This window comes from Botryllus schlosseri, chromosome 16 (assembly GCF_051294905.1).
Source record: "Botryllus schlosseri isolate E-star chromosome 16, Bs_hap1, whole genome shotgun sequence".
Classification (NCBI taxonomy): Eukaryota; Metazoa; Chordata; class Ascidiacea; order Stolidobranchia; family Styelidae; genus Botryllus; species Botryllus schlosseri.
In genome coordinates this window covers 2,027,793-2,044,661 of record NC_137251.1, presented here as the reverse complement: position 1 = coordinate 2,044,661, position 16,869 = coordinate 2,027,793, and the positions used below count along the sequence as shown (strand labels likewise).

General features: G+C 37.7%; 1 protein-coding gene across 8 annotated transcripts in view; it reads right to left on the bottom strand.

Annotated features, from left to right (window-relative positions):
• The window catches only part of LOC145459441 (proto-oncogene vav-like), a 40,801-nt gene that overhangs the window by 13,976 nt on the left and 9,956 nt on the right, over nt 1-16,869 (bottom strand). For 6 of the 8 annotated variants that reach the window (XR_013921418.1, XM_080338073.1, XM_080338077.1 and 3 more), the window contains exons 8-16: nt 15,588-15,689; nt 14,983-15,078; nt 11,533-11,604; nt 10,782-10,874; nt 10,115-10,243; nt 6,120-6,206; nt 5,483-5,530; nt 4,017-4,126; nt 80-213 (exon numbers count right to left, since the gene is read on the bottom strand). Coding sequence is in view for 7 of the 8 variants with exons in the window: in XM_080338073.1 (XP_080194199.1) it covers nt 80-213; nt 4,017-4,126; nt 5,483-5,530; nt 6,120-6,206; nt 10,115-10,243; nt 10,782-10,874; nt 11,533-11,604; nt 14,983-15,078; nt 15,588-15,689 (871 nt within the window). In the remaining variant the exon portion in view is untranslated. The remainder of the gene's footprint in view (nt 1-79; nt 214-4,016; nt 4,127-5,482; nt 5,531-6,119; nt 6,207-10,114; nt 10,244-10,781; nt 10,875-11,532; nt 11,605-14,982; nt 15,079-15,587; nt 15,690-16,869) is intronic. The other 2 variants (XM_080338076.1, XM_080338078.1) reach the window with 1 other exon arrangement.

The window sequence follows — 16,869 nt, the reverse complement described above, 5'->3', positions numbered from 1 at the left end:
TATGCAAAGTTTTGGCCAAAAACGTCCGATTCCATTTCAACAAGAGTATATGATTAAATTGCACGTCAAAGGCTCTCACCGCTGCACCGGTACCCTTGATAGAAAGTCCCGCGCAGCAAACGCGAACAGCATTGACAGCGCGTCGGTTCCGAGAACGTATGCATAGCGAAATTGTGACTTTCTCCCTTCAGGACTCGAGGGCTGATGTTGTCGCTGAACAAAATCCGATAAGACGGGATTAGCGTAATCTGGAGCGAAGATCGCTTTTTAGGTGGCTTGGAACAACGGGTTTTCGATAAAACAACTAGAGAGCTCTTTATCCCAGATTGAACAATATACATCAACACTGCGAGTGTGGTAAAAATGTGATATCTTGTCTCGAATCTCTCTAAATAACAAGTCACTTTTGCTTTTTTGGAGCGATAAAGTAGCTTTGCCCAGACAACTTGCACAAGTTGTCTTTTTGCTTTAGATTTCAAAAAGTATAAAGTAGTTGAATAGTATATTCATATCAATATGAATATACTATTCAATTGCATATTGAAGTTCTGTACCTCAAAGAAGCTATCAAGTAGTTTTAGGAAAAGTTTGCGTCACTCGTGAAACTGTCAGAGATTGCCTGAGACAGCCTCCGTATTACGGTGATTAACAATCAATACAATACGATTGATGATATACAAAATTATTTCCAATTCTCTACTAGTTGCTGACGATTACCCCTGACGAGTAGCAGCCGAAAATATTCGCGTTTATTTCAATATGTTTACATTATTTAATTGAATACCAACTATTTTGATCGCCTCTCTGGGCTCATGCTAAGGTCAGTATTTAGTGGACTAATTATATTTTCAGAACCAAAAAAGAGGACACTTTTTCTCACCGTTGAATTTGGTGGTTACAGGTAAAAAAAGTTACAACACGTGACATAAAAACAGGAAATTCAAACAGATTATTCGGATTGCGGAACATTTAACCGTTTTTATTTAGTTTCCTCTGTCTAATCGCCCAAAGTCTCGGTGACAGGGAAAAAAGAGGACATTTGGCCGTCCTAAGAGGCAGACTTGGACAGCTATATAATCCTAGTTTTCTAATATGAGCGGAATGGCAGTAATTCTAATTCTAATCGAACTTGGAACAAACTATGTCGCTATAATTCTGATTTAAATCTAATTTAGAAATAACTGTGTAGCTATAATTCTAATCCTGCTCTAATTCGGAAAAACCTTTGTAGCTGTCATTCTTATTCTAATGTAATTTGGAAAAGCTGAAAATTTTCTAGTTGTCCAAATTAATGGTTTGAGAAAAGGGGACGAATCATCCTAAAAGATGACATATGGCACACGTAGTATTATGACTGTAACATTTGTACATTTTGCAAGCTTACATAGTATAATGCAACTCTAGTTCACAATCAACGAATGAAAATAGGATAGAGTTCTACAAATTGAGCTCGGTAAGTAGTGCAAATCGCCAAAACTTAGTAGAGAACCCCAAAAAGTGAAGCGCTTCACATCAAATTAGCATAAGGGTATCATAACTCCCAATCAAAAATAGATATCCTAAAATAGAGATGTCATACTACATTCAAAATATGTAGGCATTTGAAATATATCTAAACATTCAACGATATGAAGCTATGATGTGACAAGCACCGAACATGATAACACATAATTCAGTCTTAAAGGAGTCAAGTACTTGGTCTCACCATGGCCGTGTTTCTTTCACATCACTACGAACTCCGCCGACACCAATAATCACATATTCATTATACTTCATACTAACTTTCGACCCAAGACAGTAGCCTCGCCGTAACTACCACCAAACCGCTCAAAATATCCCACACCGATTCTATCGGAACACATAGTAGCATCTACACGACATGCTTTCTAAGCTGTGGGATTCGCGAAACGATAAAGTCAGATAAGAGCTGAAATTGATGACCTCAGGGGAAACGGCACTTTCTCCTGACCTCTTTACCTGCTGGCGAAACATTTCGAGCTTGTCATAATCCGGTATATACCAGAAAAATATGAAATGGTTGATGAATGGAACTCGTATTAGCAAAACAATTCGAATCACGTCAATATCTCGGGCAGGCAAAAACCAAACCGGACACACCTACCCATTTAACGCGAGTCATATTCTGCTTACTCAAATACATCATAAAGTAAATTTGACCCTGAGTATTAAATAAGGACGGATTAGGTGATTTTCAACATGTCCGTAGATGAACAAATTCGATTTCAATTCAGAGAATTGATACTTTTCATACGCGCAGTGCATCAACTACTGTAACTTCACCCTACTAATCAAAACAAACACCCCGATCTATTATTAGCAAAAATAAACAAACATTCAGAAATGCAGAATGGAGAAAAGGACAATCGGAAAACTTGTGGGGGCTCATTATCAAAGATATGACTCGGAAAGAAAACACCCTTCTCCATTACCACCAACTTCATTATTCAAATTCTGTTATCTTAACGACGATGCTTGCTTAAACCATTATAATGAGGACACAACGTTACACTGCGATACTGCAGATAATAGCTTGTTCGCGGGAGATTAAGATTAACAGTTTAGCTCAAAGGCAATGTGGTTTAGCCGCGAAAGCGATTCAGCACGAGAGCTACGAAACAGCAAGAAAATTAATCAATTTGCATGTCACGAGAGTAATTAATTTAGCAATACTACTTGTATCCATCAGAACACGAAATTAAGGTATTAATATGTGCGTGAGACAGTAAAATACTACTGTGTTACAAGTCATTTTGAAAATGTTATAATGGGCAACGGCCAATTCTCCTAAAGCACAATTAATCAAACATTTTCATTACTCAACCGAGAACAATCGAATAGTTCATTCTAGTCATGCAAAGCAAAGAATGTTAGTCAGGTACTCGATATAATCGGTTAGGGTTTCAGGGTAACTTTAGAGCAGACAGTTATTGATGACGATTCTTATCAGTTTGTTGCCTCACAACAATTTGATGTTGACACCACAACAATGCGTGATTCACTTACGCACAAATGCCAAGTGGATATTGACAATTTGAAAACAGAGCACAAAAGGCAAGGTAAGAATATCTTGAGATCTTGTATAGAGAAGGAATGAAGAGGCATTACGCACAGCTTAGTGAGCCCACCCGAGCTTTGTATGGATTCTAAGTGGTCACATCTGATATATCTTAGAGCTTCGTCACAAGGAAGACCAATCAAATGGTCAATACAGGATGTAGGTCAACTTAATCATAGTTTATAAGCAGCTAGCCTCCACTTAGACTAATTCTGTGGTTTCAAACCCAAATTACCACATTTTCTCCTTGTCAATTTCCTGGTAGAAACACTTTATCCGAACAAATAGCAAAACCACAATTTTGCCACATGATTTGATTGCACGAATTTCCCTACTGTGATAGGCTCGCAAGAACCAGGTTCTCAATGGCATTAACTTGGTAATTTAGGTATAACCAACATTATATTGTGTCCCTAGTTTGCGGTGTGTCTTAAAGACCATCCCAATCAGGTGAGCATGATCATGATCATATATCAAGTCTACAATTACTCTTTCGTGACTGACTATATTAATTGCTGCATGCTGCGCTTTAAGTTAGTAAAAGCCTATGAAATTGCAGTCTTGTGTACATGGGTACAACATAGTATTGGTAAAATTTGTTTATTGCTGTCAAAGGATTGTACATTTGGAGCAGCTTTTTACTCTGTTTGGCACATAAGTAAGTTTAAAAAAAATGCTTTTCCATGCAGCACACCTCACAGTACGGTAGCACATTCTGTTAAATGGCCAAGTACCTCAATCTTTCCTGTAAATCCCACTAAGAACTCGGGCTGCACTAAGAGAGTTCTTAAACTAGAAGTTTATAAAACAGAATCAAGGCTAGTTTGCTATATCTTCTGTGGTTATCAATCTCATTGACACGCTCATCAGATTACTTTGACAAGTTCCAGCCAATTAAAATCTTATGAGATGACATTACGTAATGACATAGTACACTTACAATGATTCCTTGAACGCGTCTATCCATTTTTGCTTGTCCGAGTCCGTCTTACAGTTCAAGGTGTACGAAGGACCAAATTTGACAGAGACCAGCTTCCAACAGTGACTCCACTGCGACAAAAAAGCAAGAGTTGTAACACAGGCAAGGAAATATTATGCAATTATGCAATCTTCATTCTAGAGAACACACCATGCACCATGCACAGTCGAGTTGTTCAAAAACATATTGTTTTTCCGGGAGTCTGGGGATTCACCGATAAAATTGTTAGGTTGGCTATAAACACGCTGCACACCAAATTTGGTAGATGTGAACGCACAGGAGTTTGAAAATTTTGAATTTATTATTAAAAAAATTTCAAATTTTACTGTCAATCCATGAAATGGTCGAGTTGTCTACAAAAACGATGCGAAACAAATTTGAAGCAATTTCAATCATTAAAAGCGAAGTTATTTGTGTTTTTCATTAATAATTCTGAGACTACCCACCGTCAATGCGATGTTTTTGCAAATCGAAAACTTTATAGTGCAATAACTTCGCTTCTACCGGCAGGCAGTGAGAAAAAAATTGTTATGCAACGTTCTTTCAGGCAACTCAACAATTTCATGGGGTCGACAGTAAAATTTGAAATAGTGAATTATAATTTTTTATGATTAATTCAAAACTTTCAATTGGCTCTGCGTTTCTATAGGCAACAGAACAATTTAACCAGTGATTCGCCGGAATCCGCAAAAAGAAGTTATTTTTAAACAACCCCACTGAACAGATATCTTCAGACATAAAGCCAGCCACTCATAATTAGACTGTGATATATAACTGGTAATTATGTACAACAAATTTAGTAAATGAAAAATCTAAACTTTAGAAAACAGGAAAGCAACTTCTGATATATGCTGCTCGATTAGCTGAAAAGGTGGGTAACGATGCTACGATGTGATGAAACTGGAGTACTAACTCTTAAAACACATGCTTTAGCTCAAAAACAGTAGTGACACTCGTATTTGTCTACCCCATGCAATGCAAGGCAACAGGGGTCACACGACACTGCTAATTAATATGTGTGATTGTATTCAGATTCAGAATGTGTTCTGATGATCATACAATTGATTTCAATTGCATTTGGCATCCACAATTCGTTTTGTATAATATCAATATTGGTGGATGATAATTTCGAAGTCAATATTCATTTGAAAGTGAAATCTAAATTTTGTTATAGCCTTGAAATTCAAATTATCTCAAAGCCAAATATACGCCCATCAACGGCGCCTTGGATAGGCAGGGATAAAATGTCGCTACGCTTCATACTATTGAAATCAAATCGAATTGAAATTTTAAAATATCAAATTCCAAATTCATTCGAAAGTGATTCGAAAATTACGTCAAGCTCTCAGAATTTTATATTTTTAATTTATCAAATCAGTTGTCTTGGAGACGTTGAATGAAGCGACCCCAGTTGCTACGTTTCATACCAATGTCTTGACATCAGTGCGCTTGAATATATTGACGGGTTGGAGAACCTTGAAAGGGGAATGTAAAATTCCATTATAAGATCCGTCCTTCACTGATGCATACAAACACAACACAAGCTACTGCTAAATAGTGTTTGCAGTGGCCAAAGGAGCATAGACCTTATTTTATTAATTTAATTTCTACGTATTTTCCCATGATGCCTATTGTATATCAAAGAATTTGTTGATGTTTGGGAGCCTTGGAGTCGACTTTTATCGAAATACGCCAATCCTAGAGAAATAGTTTGTGTACAGTTTAAAAATAGTACATTAGAGTTCAAGTGCTCTCTACGCCCTGTTTGTTGATATACAATGTCCTTTCTAATTCTCTACTAGTAACTGACAATTACCCCTGACGAGTCTCAGCCGAAAATATTCATGTTTATTCCAATACGAATACACAATACTATATTGAAGTTCTGTACCTCCAAGATGATTCGCTCTTTACTGATGCTTATAAACCAAACACTACAAGATATTGCTAAATTGTAGTTGCAGTGGCCAAAAGACCACAGATTTTATTTAATCTTCACTATCATTGGCTAAGAATTGTTTTTAACGGAGAGTTCAGACTAAGTTTTAGCACATGCGGACCAACCTTGGGTTTGCTGGGCCTCTGTGTCGGCATCTCGTCAAGCTGCATGTCTTCCAAGCGAACGAGGTCTTTTAAATAATATGAATCGCCCTGGAAACACATATATCATATCAGAACAGTGGCCATTCGGAGCTCAAGCCGTAATTATACTGGAAGGGGACTTCATTTGTTTGGGTGCGTTTTTAAAAGTAGTTCAAACTCATATGGTATGTTTCACAGCCCTAACGTCAATCATTACGTGCTTATGACATCACACCCACTGCTTCAGAGCATAATTTTACTCCAACAAATCAATTGAATAGTATATTCATATTGAAATGAACCCGAATATTTTCGGCTGACACTCGTCAGGGGTTATCGTCAGCAACTAGTAGAGAAATGGAAAGAACATTGTATATGAACAATCGTATCACAAAATATGACGTCACCAGCATGAAATTTCGAATGAGAGAGCCTTCAATGTACTATTTTTAGGTGGTACACGAACTCCATTTGTTGACAGAGTTTTGGTTGGTGTATTTTGATAAAAGTCGACTCCAAGGCACACAAATATATACAATGTTCTTTTGATTTCTCTAATAGTTGCTGACGATTACCCCTGACGAGTGTCAGCCGAAAATATTCGGGTTCATTTCAATATGAATATACTATTCAATTGTATATTGAAGTTCTGTACCTCCAAGAAGCTCTCCAACAAATCAGTAAATCGCTTGAATTTTTTCCGTTCATTTTTAAATTAAAGTTGGAACATATTGCTTCTGCTACTGTTAAGCCCAAAACTAGCTGTCTAGTGTAAGAGGTCATCAATGTATGGCAAAAGTAGCTATTTTCGGCTCATTTGGTGAAATTACACAGCCACTAGAGAGTGCATGAACCCAAAATTATGGCAGAAGTTATTCATTTGATATTCGGCACCACATAACAAGACCACTTTTTGAAATTCAAAATTTTTTCATTTTTCACTGCAGCGTATTAGCACACACATTAACTGACCAAGCTATCTCAACAAAACTAAACCTATTTCTGTTTGTGCGGGCATGGCCATAGGTCAAGTTGTTGGGTTGTTGAGCTTGTAGCTTGCAAGTCAACCGTTGCGATATCATTGAGATGTAGCTAATCCATCACATAGCTCTTTGTTATGCAACTCCAAGACAATAGAGCCACACGTTTCTTTTTAATAGAAAATTCCTACAAATATCTTAATACATCATGCTACATAAATTTCTGAGTATTTAGGAAGGGTGCCTTTATTTTGTGCTAGGAAACTTATGAAAATTATGGAAACTTATGAAACTTATGAAAACTTATGAAAACTTATGAAACTTATGAAACTTATGAAACTTATGAAAACTTATGAAAACTTATGAAACTTATGAAAACTTATGAAAACTTATGAAACTTATGAAACTTATGAAAACTTATGAAACTTATGAAACTTATGAAAACTAATGAAACTTATGAAAACTTATGAAACTTATGACACTTATGAAAACTTATGAGACTTATGGAAACTTATGAGACTTACGAAAACTTATGTAACTTATGAAAACTTATGAAATTTAAGAAACTTATGGAAACTTATGAAGATAAAGAGATCTTGGATGGAGAGCCGTTCAATATACAATTTAAGAATATCTTCCTATTGAAATGAACCCGATTATTTTCGGCTGAAACACGTCAGGGGTAATCGTCAGTAGCTAGTAGAGAATTAAAAAAAACATTGCAAAGCAACAATCGCAATGACATAATGAATACCAGCCAAAAAATCAATCAAATTTAGTTGAAACCATCCTATATTATAAACCTGACTGGAAAGAAAAAATTTATTACCGTGAATTATACTGGACTCATTCACCTTTACTTTGCTTAAATTTATTTCGAATGCCAAGTGAAAACCGTGGGCGTTGTCAGTGTGAAGTTGGATAACTCGGATAAATTTCACGACCAGTTGTGGAAATTGAGATAAGTTCAGTTCATAACAATTAAGTCAGAGCTCTTTGTTATAAGCACGAGAATGGCAAATGTCTGTACAACAACCTCGGTTCGTTCCGGACTATACAGTTCAGTACTATTTTCTGGAAAACCAGAAGTAGATTAGATTCAAAATTGTAAAGTATTGAAAAATATCAGAATTAAATTAGAGATTACCAGCATTTCGCTCTAAGTAGACAATTATGTCGGAATCAGGGTATCTGGTATTCTCCTAAATTAACAATGCAATTTACATAAACATTGTTCGTAATTGTGGAAGAATTAAAGCTTCGTCCGGAGAGTTAGCATTTTTATTTAATCTGTTGTGAAGAACAGAGAGTAGCTTCTTTGAGGTCCAGAACTTCAATATACAATTGAATAGTATATTCATATTAAAATGAACCCGAATATTTTCGGCTGACACTCGTCAGGGGTAATCGTCAGCAACTAGTAGAGAATTCGAAAGAACAGCGTATATCAACAATCGTAACACAAAATATGACGTCACCAGCACAGAGAGTACATCAAAACAATGAGACGTCTACCAGCGCATCTGAGATATTGTGCACATTGCGCAATCTTGAACTTTCCCCGCGCGGCAATCAAATTGGGTCACGCGTTAGCAATTTAGCATATGAAGATTGCGACACAGTCGCGTTTGCTGATTGACGCTGAATTGGTATCTTTGGAAATAATAGTCGACGTCAATGCCACTCAAGTATTTAGATAAACTTTTTATAATTTTAAAAATTATATGTAGAATTGTAGATAGAATCACCGCACATCGACCAATCATCATATTTTGATGACATTTTGGGTCCGTTTAATTGCCCTGGTATTCGTGCGGCCCCGACCGTGCTCTGAAATTCTAAATTTGGCCCTGACACCGAAAATTTTGGGAACCACTGATCTAAATTATAATCCGTCGGTGTCGATGTGAAGTTTATTTGTAAAAATATTATTTCTGTCATGCCGACAACCAATATCCACGCGAACTCGGTTTACCAGACATATCGCGTGCCGAGAAGGGTTAATCCAGTTTTGTACGATGCGTTGATCGATCGCAGACATACTGGCGCCTGTGAGACAATGCGGTTTTCAAAACCTCATTGCCTTCCTAATTACCACCAAGAAATGAAGCGTCGTCGATGTTCAAGTTCATAAATTCATATTGCAATCAGAACACTCCCCAGCATTCTCTTATTAGGCGTGCTGGCACTTAGTTACCGCATGGTTTTAAGTATAGTACAAGAAGGCAAAGCCTATTCGCGGTCACCGAATAGGTAAAATAGCTTCGTCAGAGATCACCTCCGTGTGTCTATCGGTGCTGTCAAATCTTCCGGTAGTTTACAGTGTGCTGCTAGCCAAAAAAGGTCGATAATGCTAGGGTGCCGCTGACTATTTTCCATTTACAGAGGGTGCCGCGAGGTTGAAGATTTGGCAACCACTGGTCTATGTAAATCTTGATTGCCATTATTGCAATCATGATTTAAAAATCCCAATTTGGTATCGAATACCGAGGCAATGGTCTCACAATAAACTTCGAATCTGAATTAATTTACCTCATGTTTTATAAGTTTCATAATTTCCCATAAGATTCATAAGTTTCTATAAATTTCATAAGTTTTCATAAGTTTTCATAAGTTTCATAAGTTTCATAAGTTTTCATAAGCTTCATAAGTTTTCATAAGTTTCATAAGTTTTCATAAGTTTCATAAGTTTTCAAAAGTTTTCATAAGTTTCATAAGTTTCATAAGTTTTCATAAGTTTCATAAGTTTCATAAGTTTTCATAAGTTTCATAAGTTTCATAAGTTTTCATAAGTTTCCATAATTTTCATAAGTTTCCTAGCACAAAATAAAGGCACCCTTTAGGAAGCTGTAAAAAATATTGCAAAAACTTGCCCTACTGATCACCTCTTTTAGGGGATCGAGAAACACATGCCAAGCTCCGCAAGTGTAAAATTAGGGAGACCCCTTTTAAAACACTGGATAGCCGCACTGAATGGGGGTTTCAGAGTAAACTTGCCTTCAATTTTGTCATAAAAAGCGCTTGGTCGAAAAGGAAAACGTTCCTGGAGCTTGCCTTCTCGTCGCCGTACCTTACTTTCAGCTCACCGTCAAACCGAACTCTTCCGTACGTACGAAGCGGTATGCCCTGTAATATCAAATCCAATATTGCAGATTCCAAGCGACTTTACTGCGACAAGGAATGCAATTCATTTGATTACAAGCGAATTCGGCACTTAGCACCCCCCGTAGCACATGACTCGAGACTCAGACAGCCAAGACCGACATTTCATTGGAATTTCGAACAATGGTAAAGTATCCATCCTATTGGGATTTCGTCTATTGGCACTGGTACTTGAAAATGCGACCGGAAACTGGTATAAGTGAGGAAAATTAGTATATTATAAATGCGAACCAATCGATATCATCAAACAGAGCTATAAAAAGTGGGTTTACCAAGACTATAACCGGAAACTGAGCAGTCAACACAATGACTTGGACTCGGACGTGAGTCATATTACCAATACTCGGACTCGGCCCCCTGCTCGCTGACTTGGACTCGGACTTGACTCGGTGGTGAATTGAAAAAACTCGAGTCAAAACTATAAAAGTCAAGGTGACTTGTGACCCGGAACCTTGCGACATGGTTACAGCCCTGCTGAAAAACATACAAAATCAATTCGAACCTTGTCGTAATCTCCTAGACTTTGTTCCACTTGAGTGATTTTAACCAGTTCCTCGCTGTCTCGTTTCACTTCGTTGATGTATTGCGCCAGAGCCTGAATGTTAAAGCATAAAATTTAAACATGCATGCCTCATTCAGGACTTTTAAATCAAACTATCGCGGTCACACTTGGAGAAATGACCAGACTAGTTAGTCAATCAACTACTGGATCATGAGCAGTTCCAGTTGCGCATTTAAAAAAAATCTAATTCCCTAAAACCTAGAAAATAAAAATTGTGGTTCGACGTGATGTTCCGGTGTTCTGTTACATTTTATGTTCTAGCGGCCATTGCTAGCTCTCAAATCCCAAGTTTTACTTTCGACCCCATGCAATAGTTGACTTGTCTACAAAAAAAACGATACAAAACAAATTTCACGCAATTCCAACCCGTAGAAGCGAAGTGATTTGAGTTTTTCATTCGTAATTCTGGGATTACCCACCTTCCAGGCTATTTTTGCGTATCCAAAAGTTTCAACTGCAATAAATTCGCTTCTACTGGTTGGAAGCAAGCAAAAATTGTGAAGCATCGTTCTTTTAGGCAACTCAACAATTTCATGAGGTTGGCAGTGAAATTTGTGAGTTCACTTCTCAATATTTTCCTGATAAATTCAAAATTTTCAAACTCCTGCGCGTTCACAACTACCAATAGGAAACGAGCAAAATTTGGTGTGCAGTGTTTTTTTGCACGCAGCACACCACAATAGGTCCTTACCTGAGCGCCCTCCAGAGCCTTTTCCAAATCTTGTTTGTCGGCATGAGTATCGGGAGTGTGCTTAAGCAGCTCCTAAAAACGGGTACCGTCAATAGCCACGAAAAAATATTCCTCAAGAGGGGAAGGAGTTCTCAGAGAGAACTTTTTCGAATACTTAATTAATACCTCTTCATTCCGCTACGAGTTAATGCAGGGGTCTCTTACTCAAATTTGCTCGCGGGCTAATTTCCTAGTTTTTGAAGATGTCGCAAACCGGAGCATCATTACTAATGGATTTTCAACGTGTTTCCAAGCAAGCAAATAGGCCTTATTTGACGGGACTTTGCAGAATGACATACCTCATCCATCGTCAAAATGTGATTTACCATGTAGCCATTCACGCCCGGCACGAAAAAAAATCTTGTATCTGAATAAAATTGTTGTTGTACTTGCCTCGAGTGGCACAAAATTTTCTCACAACGTGGAAGTCTCGAAAACCAGGGTGGTAACCAAGTCAAGAGATTCCGAGTCACAAGTCAACGTCAATTTTACAGTTTTGACTCGAGTCATTTTCAATTCACCACCGAGTCAAGTCCGAGTCCAAATCACGGAGTAGAGTGTCGAGTCCGAGTCATAGTGTTTTGACTCGAGTCTGATTCCAAGTCATTGTGCTGATTGATCAGTTCCGAGATAATGCCATGTGAAACCCACTTTTTACTGCTCTGCTCGGTGATATCGATATAGCATCGCATTCATAATATACCAACTTTCCCCACTTTTAACGGGTTTTGGTAGCATTTTCAAGTACTAATAGACGAAATAACAATATTGTGATAACTTCACCATTCTTCGAAATCACAATGAAAAAATGACTGTCTTGGTAGACCCAGTCTCGAGTCATATGACTTGGTCAGAGTCGTGCGCAATGACTCGAGTACAAGTTGAGTCAATACACAAATTGACTCGAGTTGAGTCGAGTCATTTTTCATTTTTAAGAAAATGATTTGAGTCAAGTCGAGTCATCAAAAAATTACGACTCGAGTCGAGTCATGACTCGAGTCATTGCAGCCGTGTTGAAATCTAGACAACAGTACAACAATTTACAAAGTACAAAGCCACACACAACAGTGGCAAAAACATTTCTGTGAAGCCTCGATCCACTTACAGCATTGTCACAAAGTACAATAAAAGAGGTACGTTCGAAAAAACACCAAATTATCCTTAATGTGACGTGGAACTTGCGATATATTCTCCACGGTCGCATAAAAGGTACATATTTAGCGCACACAGACAGTCACGTTGCAAGACAGAGACCAAAGTTCCGCGAACGTCTGATGTGACTCATGCTACACAGCACGATAAGCAATAAGGACACTTCTTGACTTGCCGGCAACACAATCGTGATAGAAAGGCTGAGCATTGACTCAGACAGAAACTAAAGGAAACGGCTGCAGACATGTCGGTTCTCAAGTTGCACTTGTCAAGGTGCTGATAGCTGTAACATAACCGTAAGGATCTATGCAGCTGTTTATGAACAACTGTGAGATTATAGCAATACCCAGCTGTATTTACCGTCCAACCAACCAACCTTGGGAGCACAAACCCAAACTATTGATATTGTGCGTTGTTTGTGGACTGGACATGAATTTAATCGATTGCTATTACTTCTGAATCAGTAAAATCTGGAAGTAGTCAATTACGATTACATGGAAAAGTAATCACGATTACTCGCGACTACATTTATTTTGCTTCGTGGAACGTATTTTTATGTAGAAATAAACCCAAATACTTTCGGCTGACACTCGTCAGGGGTAATCGTCAGCAACTAGTAGAGAATTGGAAAGAACAGTGTATATCAACAATCTTATCTCTTATTCGAATTTCATGCTGATGACGTCATATTTTGTGATACGATTGTTTATATACAATGTTCTTTCCAATTCTCTACTAGTTGCTCACGATTACCCCTGACGAGTGTCAGCCGAAAATATTCGAGTTCATTTCAACATGAAAGTAATATTCAAATGTATAGGCCTATTGAAGTTCTGTACCTCCAAGAAGCTCATAGAACTTATATTTGAAGATATATTAGATGATAACGTAACAATTGTGAGATGAAAAAGCCTCACAAGAGAACAATTTTCAATTGAAATGTGACGTCATTTGTTCGTTACGTCACGATATGTCCTCTTACGTGTTCGCGAATGTTCAGTATATATCATAGACCCAGTACTAATAAAAAGTAATTGTTGTTTCGCAAAGAAATCGATGAGGTATATGAAATAACTTCGGATTTTATTTGAATGTAATTGATTGCGATTACGATTACTTGAAAATGCTGTAATCATCGTTATCGATTAAGACCACTATTCCCAATCGCCCCATGTCTGTTTGCGGATACTAAAATAAAATTGCTCTCGGTACCTTGTCTTTGCTGGGCATTACGTTACATAGGACGATGTACATATCTTCATCTTCATACGTCAGAAAACAAAAATATTTGCAAAATTTCAAGCTTAAATCTTCATAAATACCGACGGTTATCGATCAGATTTAATGAAAAATAATCAAGTGCCGAGTACAGCCGCATATACACACATTTTAAACGCATTACCGGTGCTGCGATCTAAAATTGGGCAGATCAAATTCTGGAGTCGTTATTTGTATAGGCTCTGTCCAGTATTTGATTTAAGGTAATAAACGGTGATAAACGCTCGGCCGTGTGTAGCTTAAATATTCATATATGCTAACGTTTATCTGCCAGATTCAATGAAAAAGCATCCATTACTGAGTATATCCACATAACGGCATTTAGAATGCTTGCATACGAAAATAACCAGGCTACACAGATCGCAGCCGGATATTACTCTCTGCCTGTATGCCAATGTGATGCATGGGACAATGAATTTTGCCGCGTAAGGCGAGGTGAGCCTCACCTGGGTTTTACACGAAACAAAACAAATAAAAGCACAGAAAAACAAATAGACAGGTGAAACAAGTTTCGAAGCATAAGTATCGTTCCCCGAGCTTACATTGGGGACTTTCAGAAATTAATTCCAATACCAAGAATGCAATGTTCAAAGAATGTTCAAAAATAATGATTTTTAAAAAATTTTACTGGATACTAGATAAAAATTGCTATGTTGCCTGAAAAACGCTGCACAACAAATTTGGTTCAATTCCAACCCGTACAAGCAAAGTTATTGAAAAATTAAGATTTCACATCACGGTAACTACAGTGGGTAGATTTACAATAAATAATTAAAGAATTTGCCACCGAAAATATTATTTTCAAATTCTAAATTTTTGTACTGCAATAACTTCGCTTCTACTGGTTGGAATTGTGCCAAATTTGTTGAGAATTTCAAACCACATTCAGTGTCCGAAACCAAAATAAACCGAGACCGAATACGTTTGAGATGATAATAAATGCACTTGCACGAAATACTATCGACAAAAAGACGCACTTACTCTCACTAGCAGATGATATTTGAGGAGGCGCTGCATCGGAACCGTCAATAAATCTCTCAACTTGAACTTGCTACGACGCGATTGTTCCTGGCAAGTCTGAAAAAGTCGTCAAGATTCAAATCACAAACTCAAAATGACGGTCTATACTCTGTACTATAATTTAGATGTGTGAAATCCTTATTGGGCCTACCCGAAAAGGCACAAGGCTGCGGTAAAGAATAATTTGAAAGCTTGTATTTGAGTTTATTATTAGTGGGAATGATGTAATTCAAATTGGCAGTAGACATGACATAATGTGAAGTGTATCTTCAGATGTAGTCAGGAGTGTGTGCTTATAATTAAAAAAAAATATTCTGGGGGAATTGCCAGGGGAAAGTACCAGTACCAATAGACGAAATTCCAATAGTGTGGTTACTTTACTATTCTTAGAAATCACAATGAAATGCCGGTCTTGGCCGTCTGATTCTCGAGTCATATATATCCATATGGCAAGTATTTGGAGATTGAAGTTTTTCACATTGCTCAACTCAAAGAATATTTGACCAGTCGTTTCGTCGCAGAATCAGAGAATACAGCAGTAGCGAACTAACGACAAATGCGCTCACCTCAATTTTCTCTCGCACCATTGGTTTTTCCGACACAACGCGCAGATGATCTTGGGCTTCGATAAGACGGCTGCAGTATTCTCCATAAATGACGAATTCGTCCTGATAACACACAACTAGGCAAGTCGGCAAATCCTTCATTCTTTTAGTGTTGAATCAGTGGGTTCAGGAATCGGGAGCCTTGTTTGAAGAAGAGCCATATTGGCCCTATATATTCCACTGTAATTCACAGAGAGCCATACGATTTTCCAACTGAAGATTTATGATATCATCCCGGCACGAAATCAAAATTCCTTACTTGAGGATTTTTTTCCAGCAAATTATTTACTGTGTAAAATTTGATGTGATGTTATAATATAGGTACCGGGGGAGGCGTGAAGCGGTATGACAGAAATTACGCTTCTTGAACTCGGAATGAGTTTAATTTGTGCTGAAGCTTCCAAGTTTCAACAATGGCAATAATCCTAATTGTATTACGATTTTAAAGGACATATATCATAAATGACTGATACCGAACCTTTCACTAATCAGAAGATGTCCCTGAACGAAGTGTAACTGCTGAATGCGTGTAGCTGTGCCATTGGTTTTTGATTTAGCTTGTGGCCAGGTACGTTTGAGCTGAGCTCAAGTAAGGAAATAGAAGGTATTAAGCACTAAATTAGCTAAAATATCTATGCGCTACCGTTGCACATGATTGTTTTCAACAAAATATTTACCTGGAAATTTTTGCCGCACCGCGCAATTTACCTCCAGTTCCTATCTATTGCCCCGTGTATATTCAAAATTACATATTTAAGAAGTGTCTAAACAGCCATACCAACTTCTGTACCACCAAACATTGCGTTGGGATTGCAAGCATTCAGCTCTTTTTAGTATTTTTGATTTGACGATAAGGGGGGTGCGAGATTTTTCACTCTCATCAAGGGGGGCATGTCAAAAAAAGTTTGAGAACCACTGTTATAGATATAGAAAACAAGAACTATTATACTGGACTGCTGAATGAGCAATTATCAGCAAGCAATATTCGACATTAGTTATAGGATTCTGATGGAGGGGGTTTCGAACTTATATACCCCAGGAATACGACACTATCGTGACCTCACAAAGACTTGTCTCAGTCATCAGTCTGATAACAGTCAGTTAGTAGCGGATAATGCAGATGCATTATGCATGCTGTCAAAACGAGATTTTTTCGGCCTATCACGCCCCACCCTTAACCAGACTGTCAATGTCTGCTGCGATTTGCGTGTGAGAACCTCTCACACTGTTTATATTAAAGGTT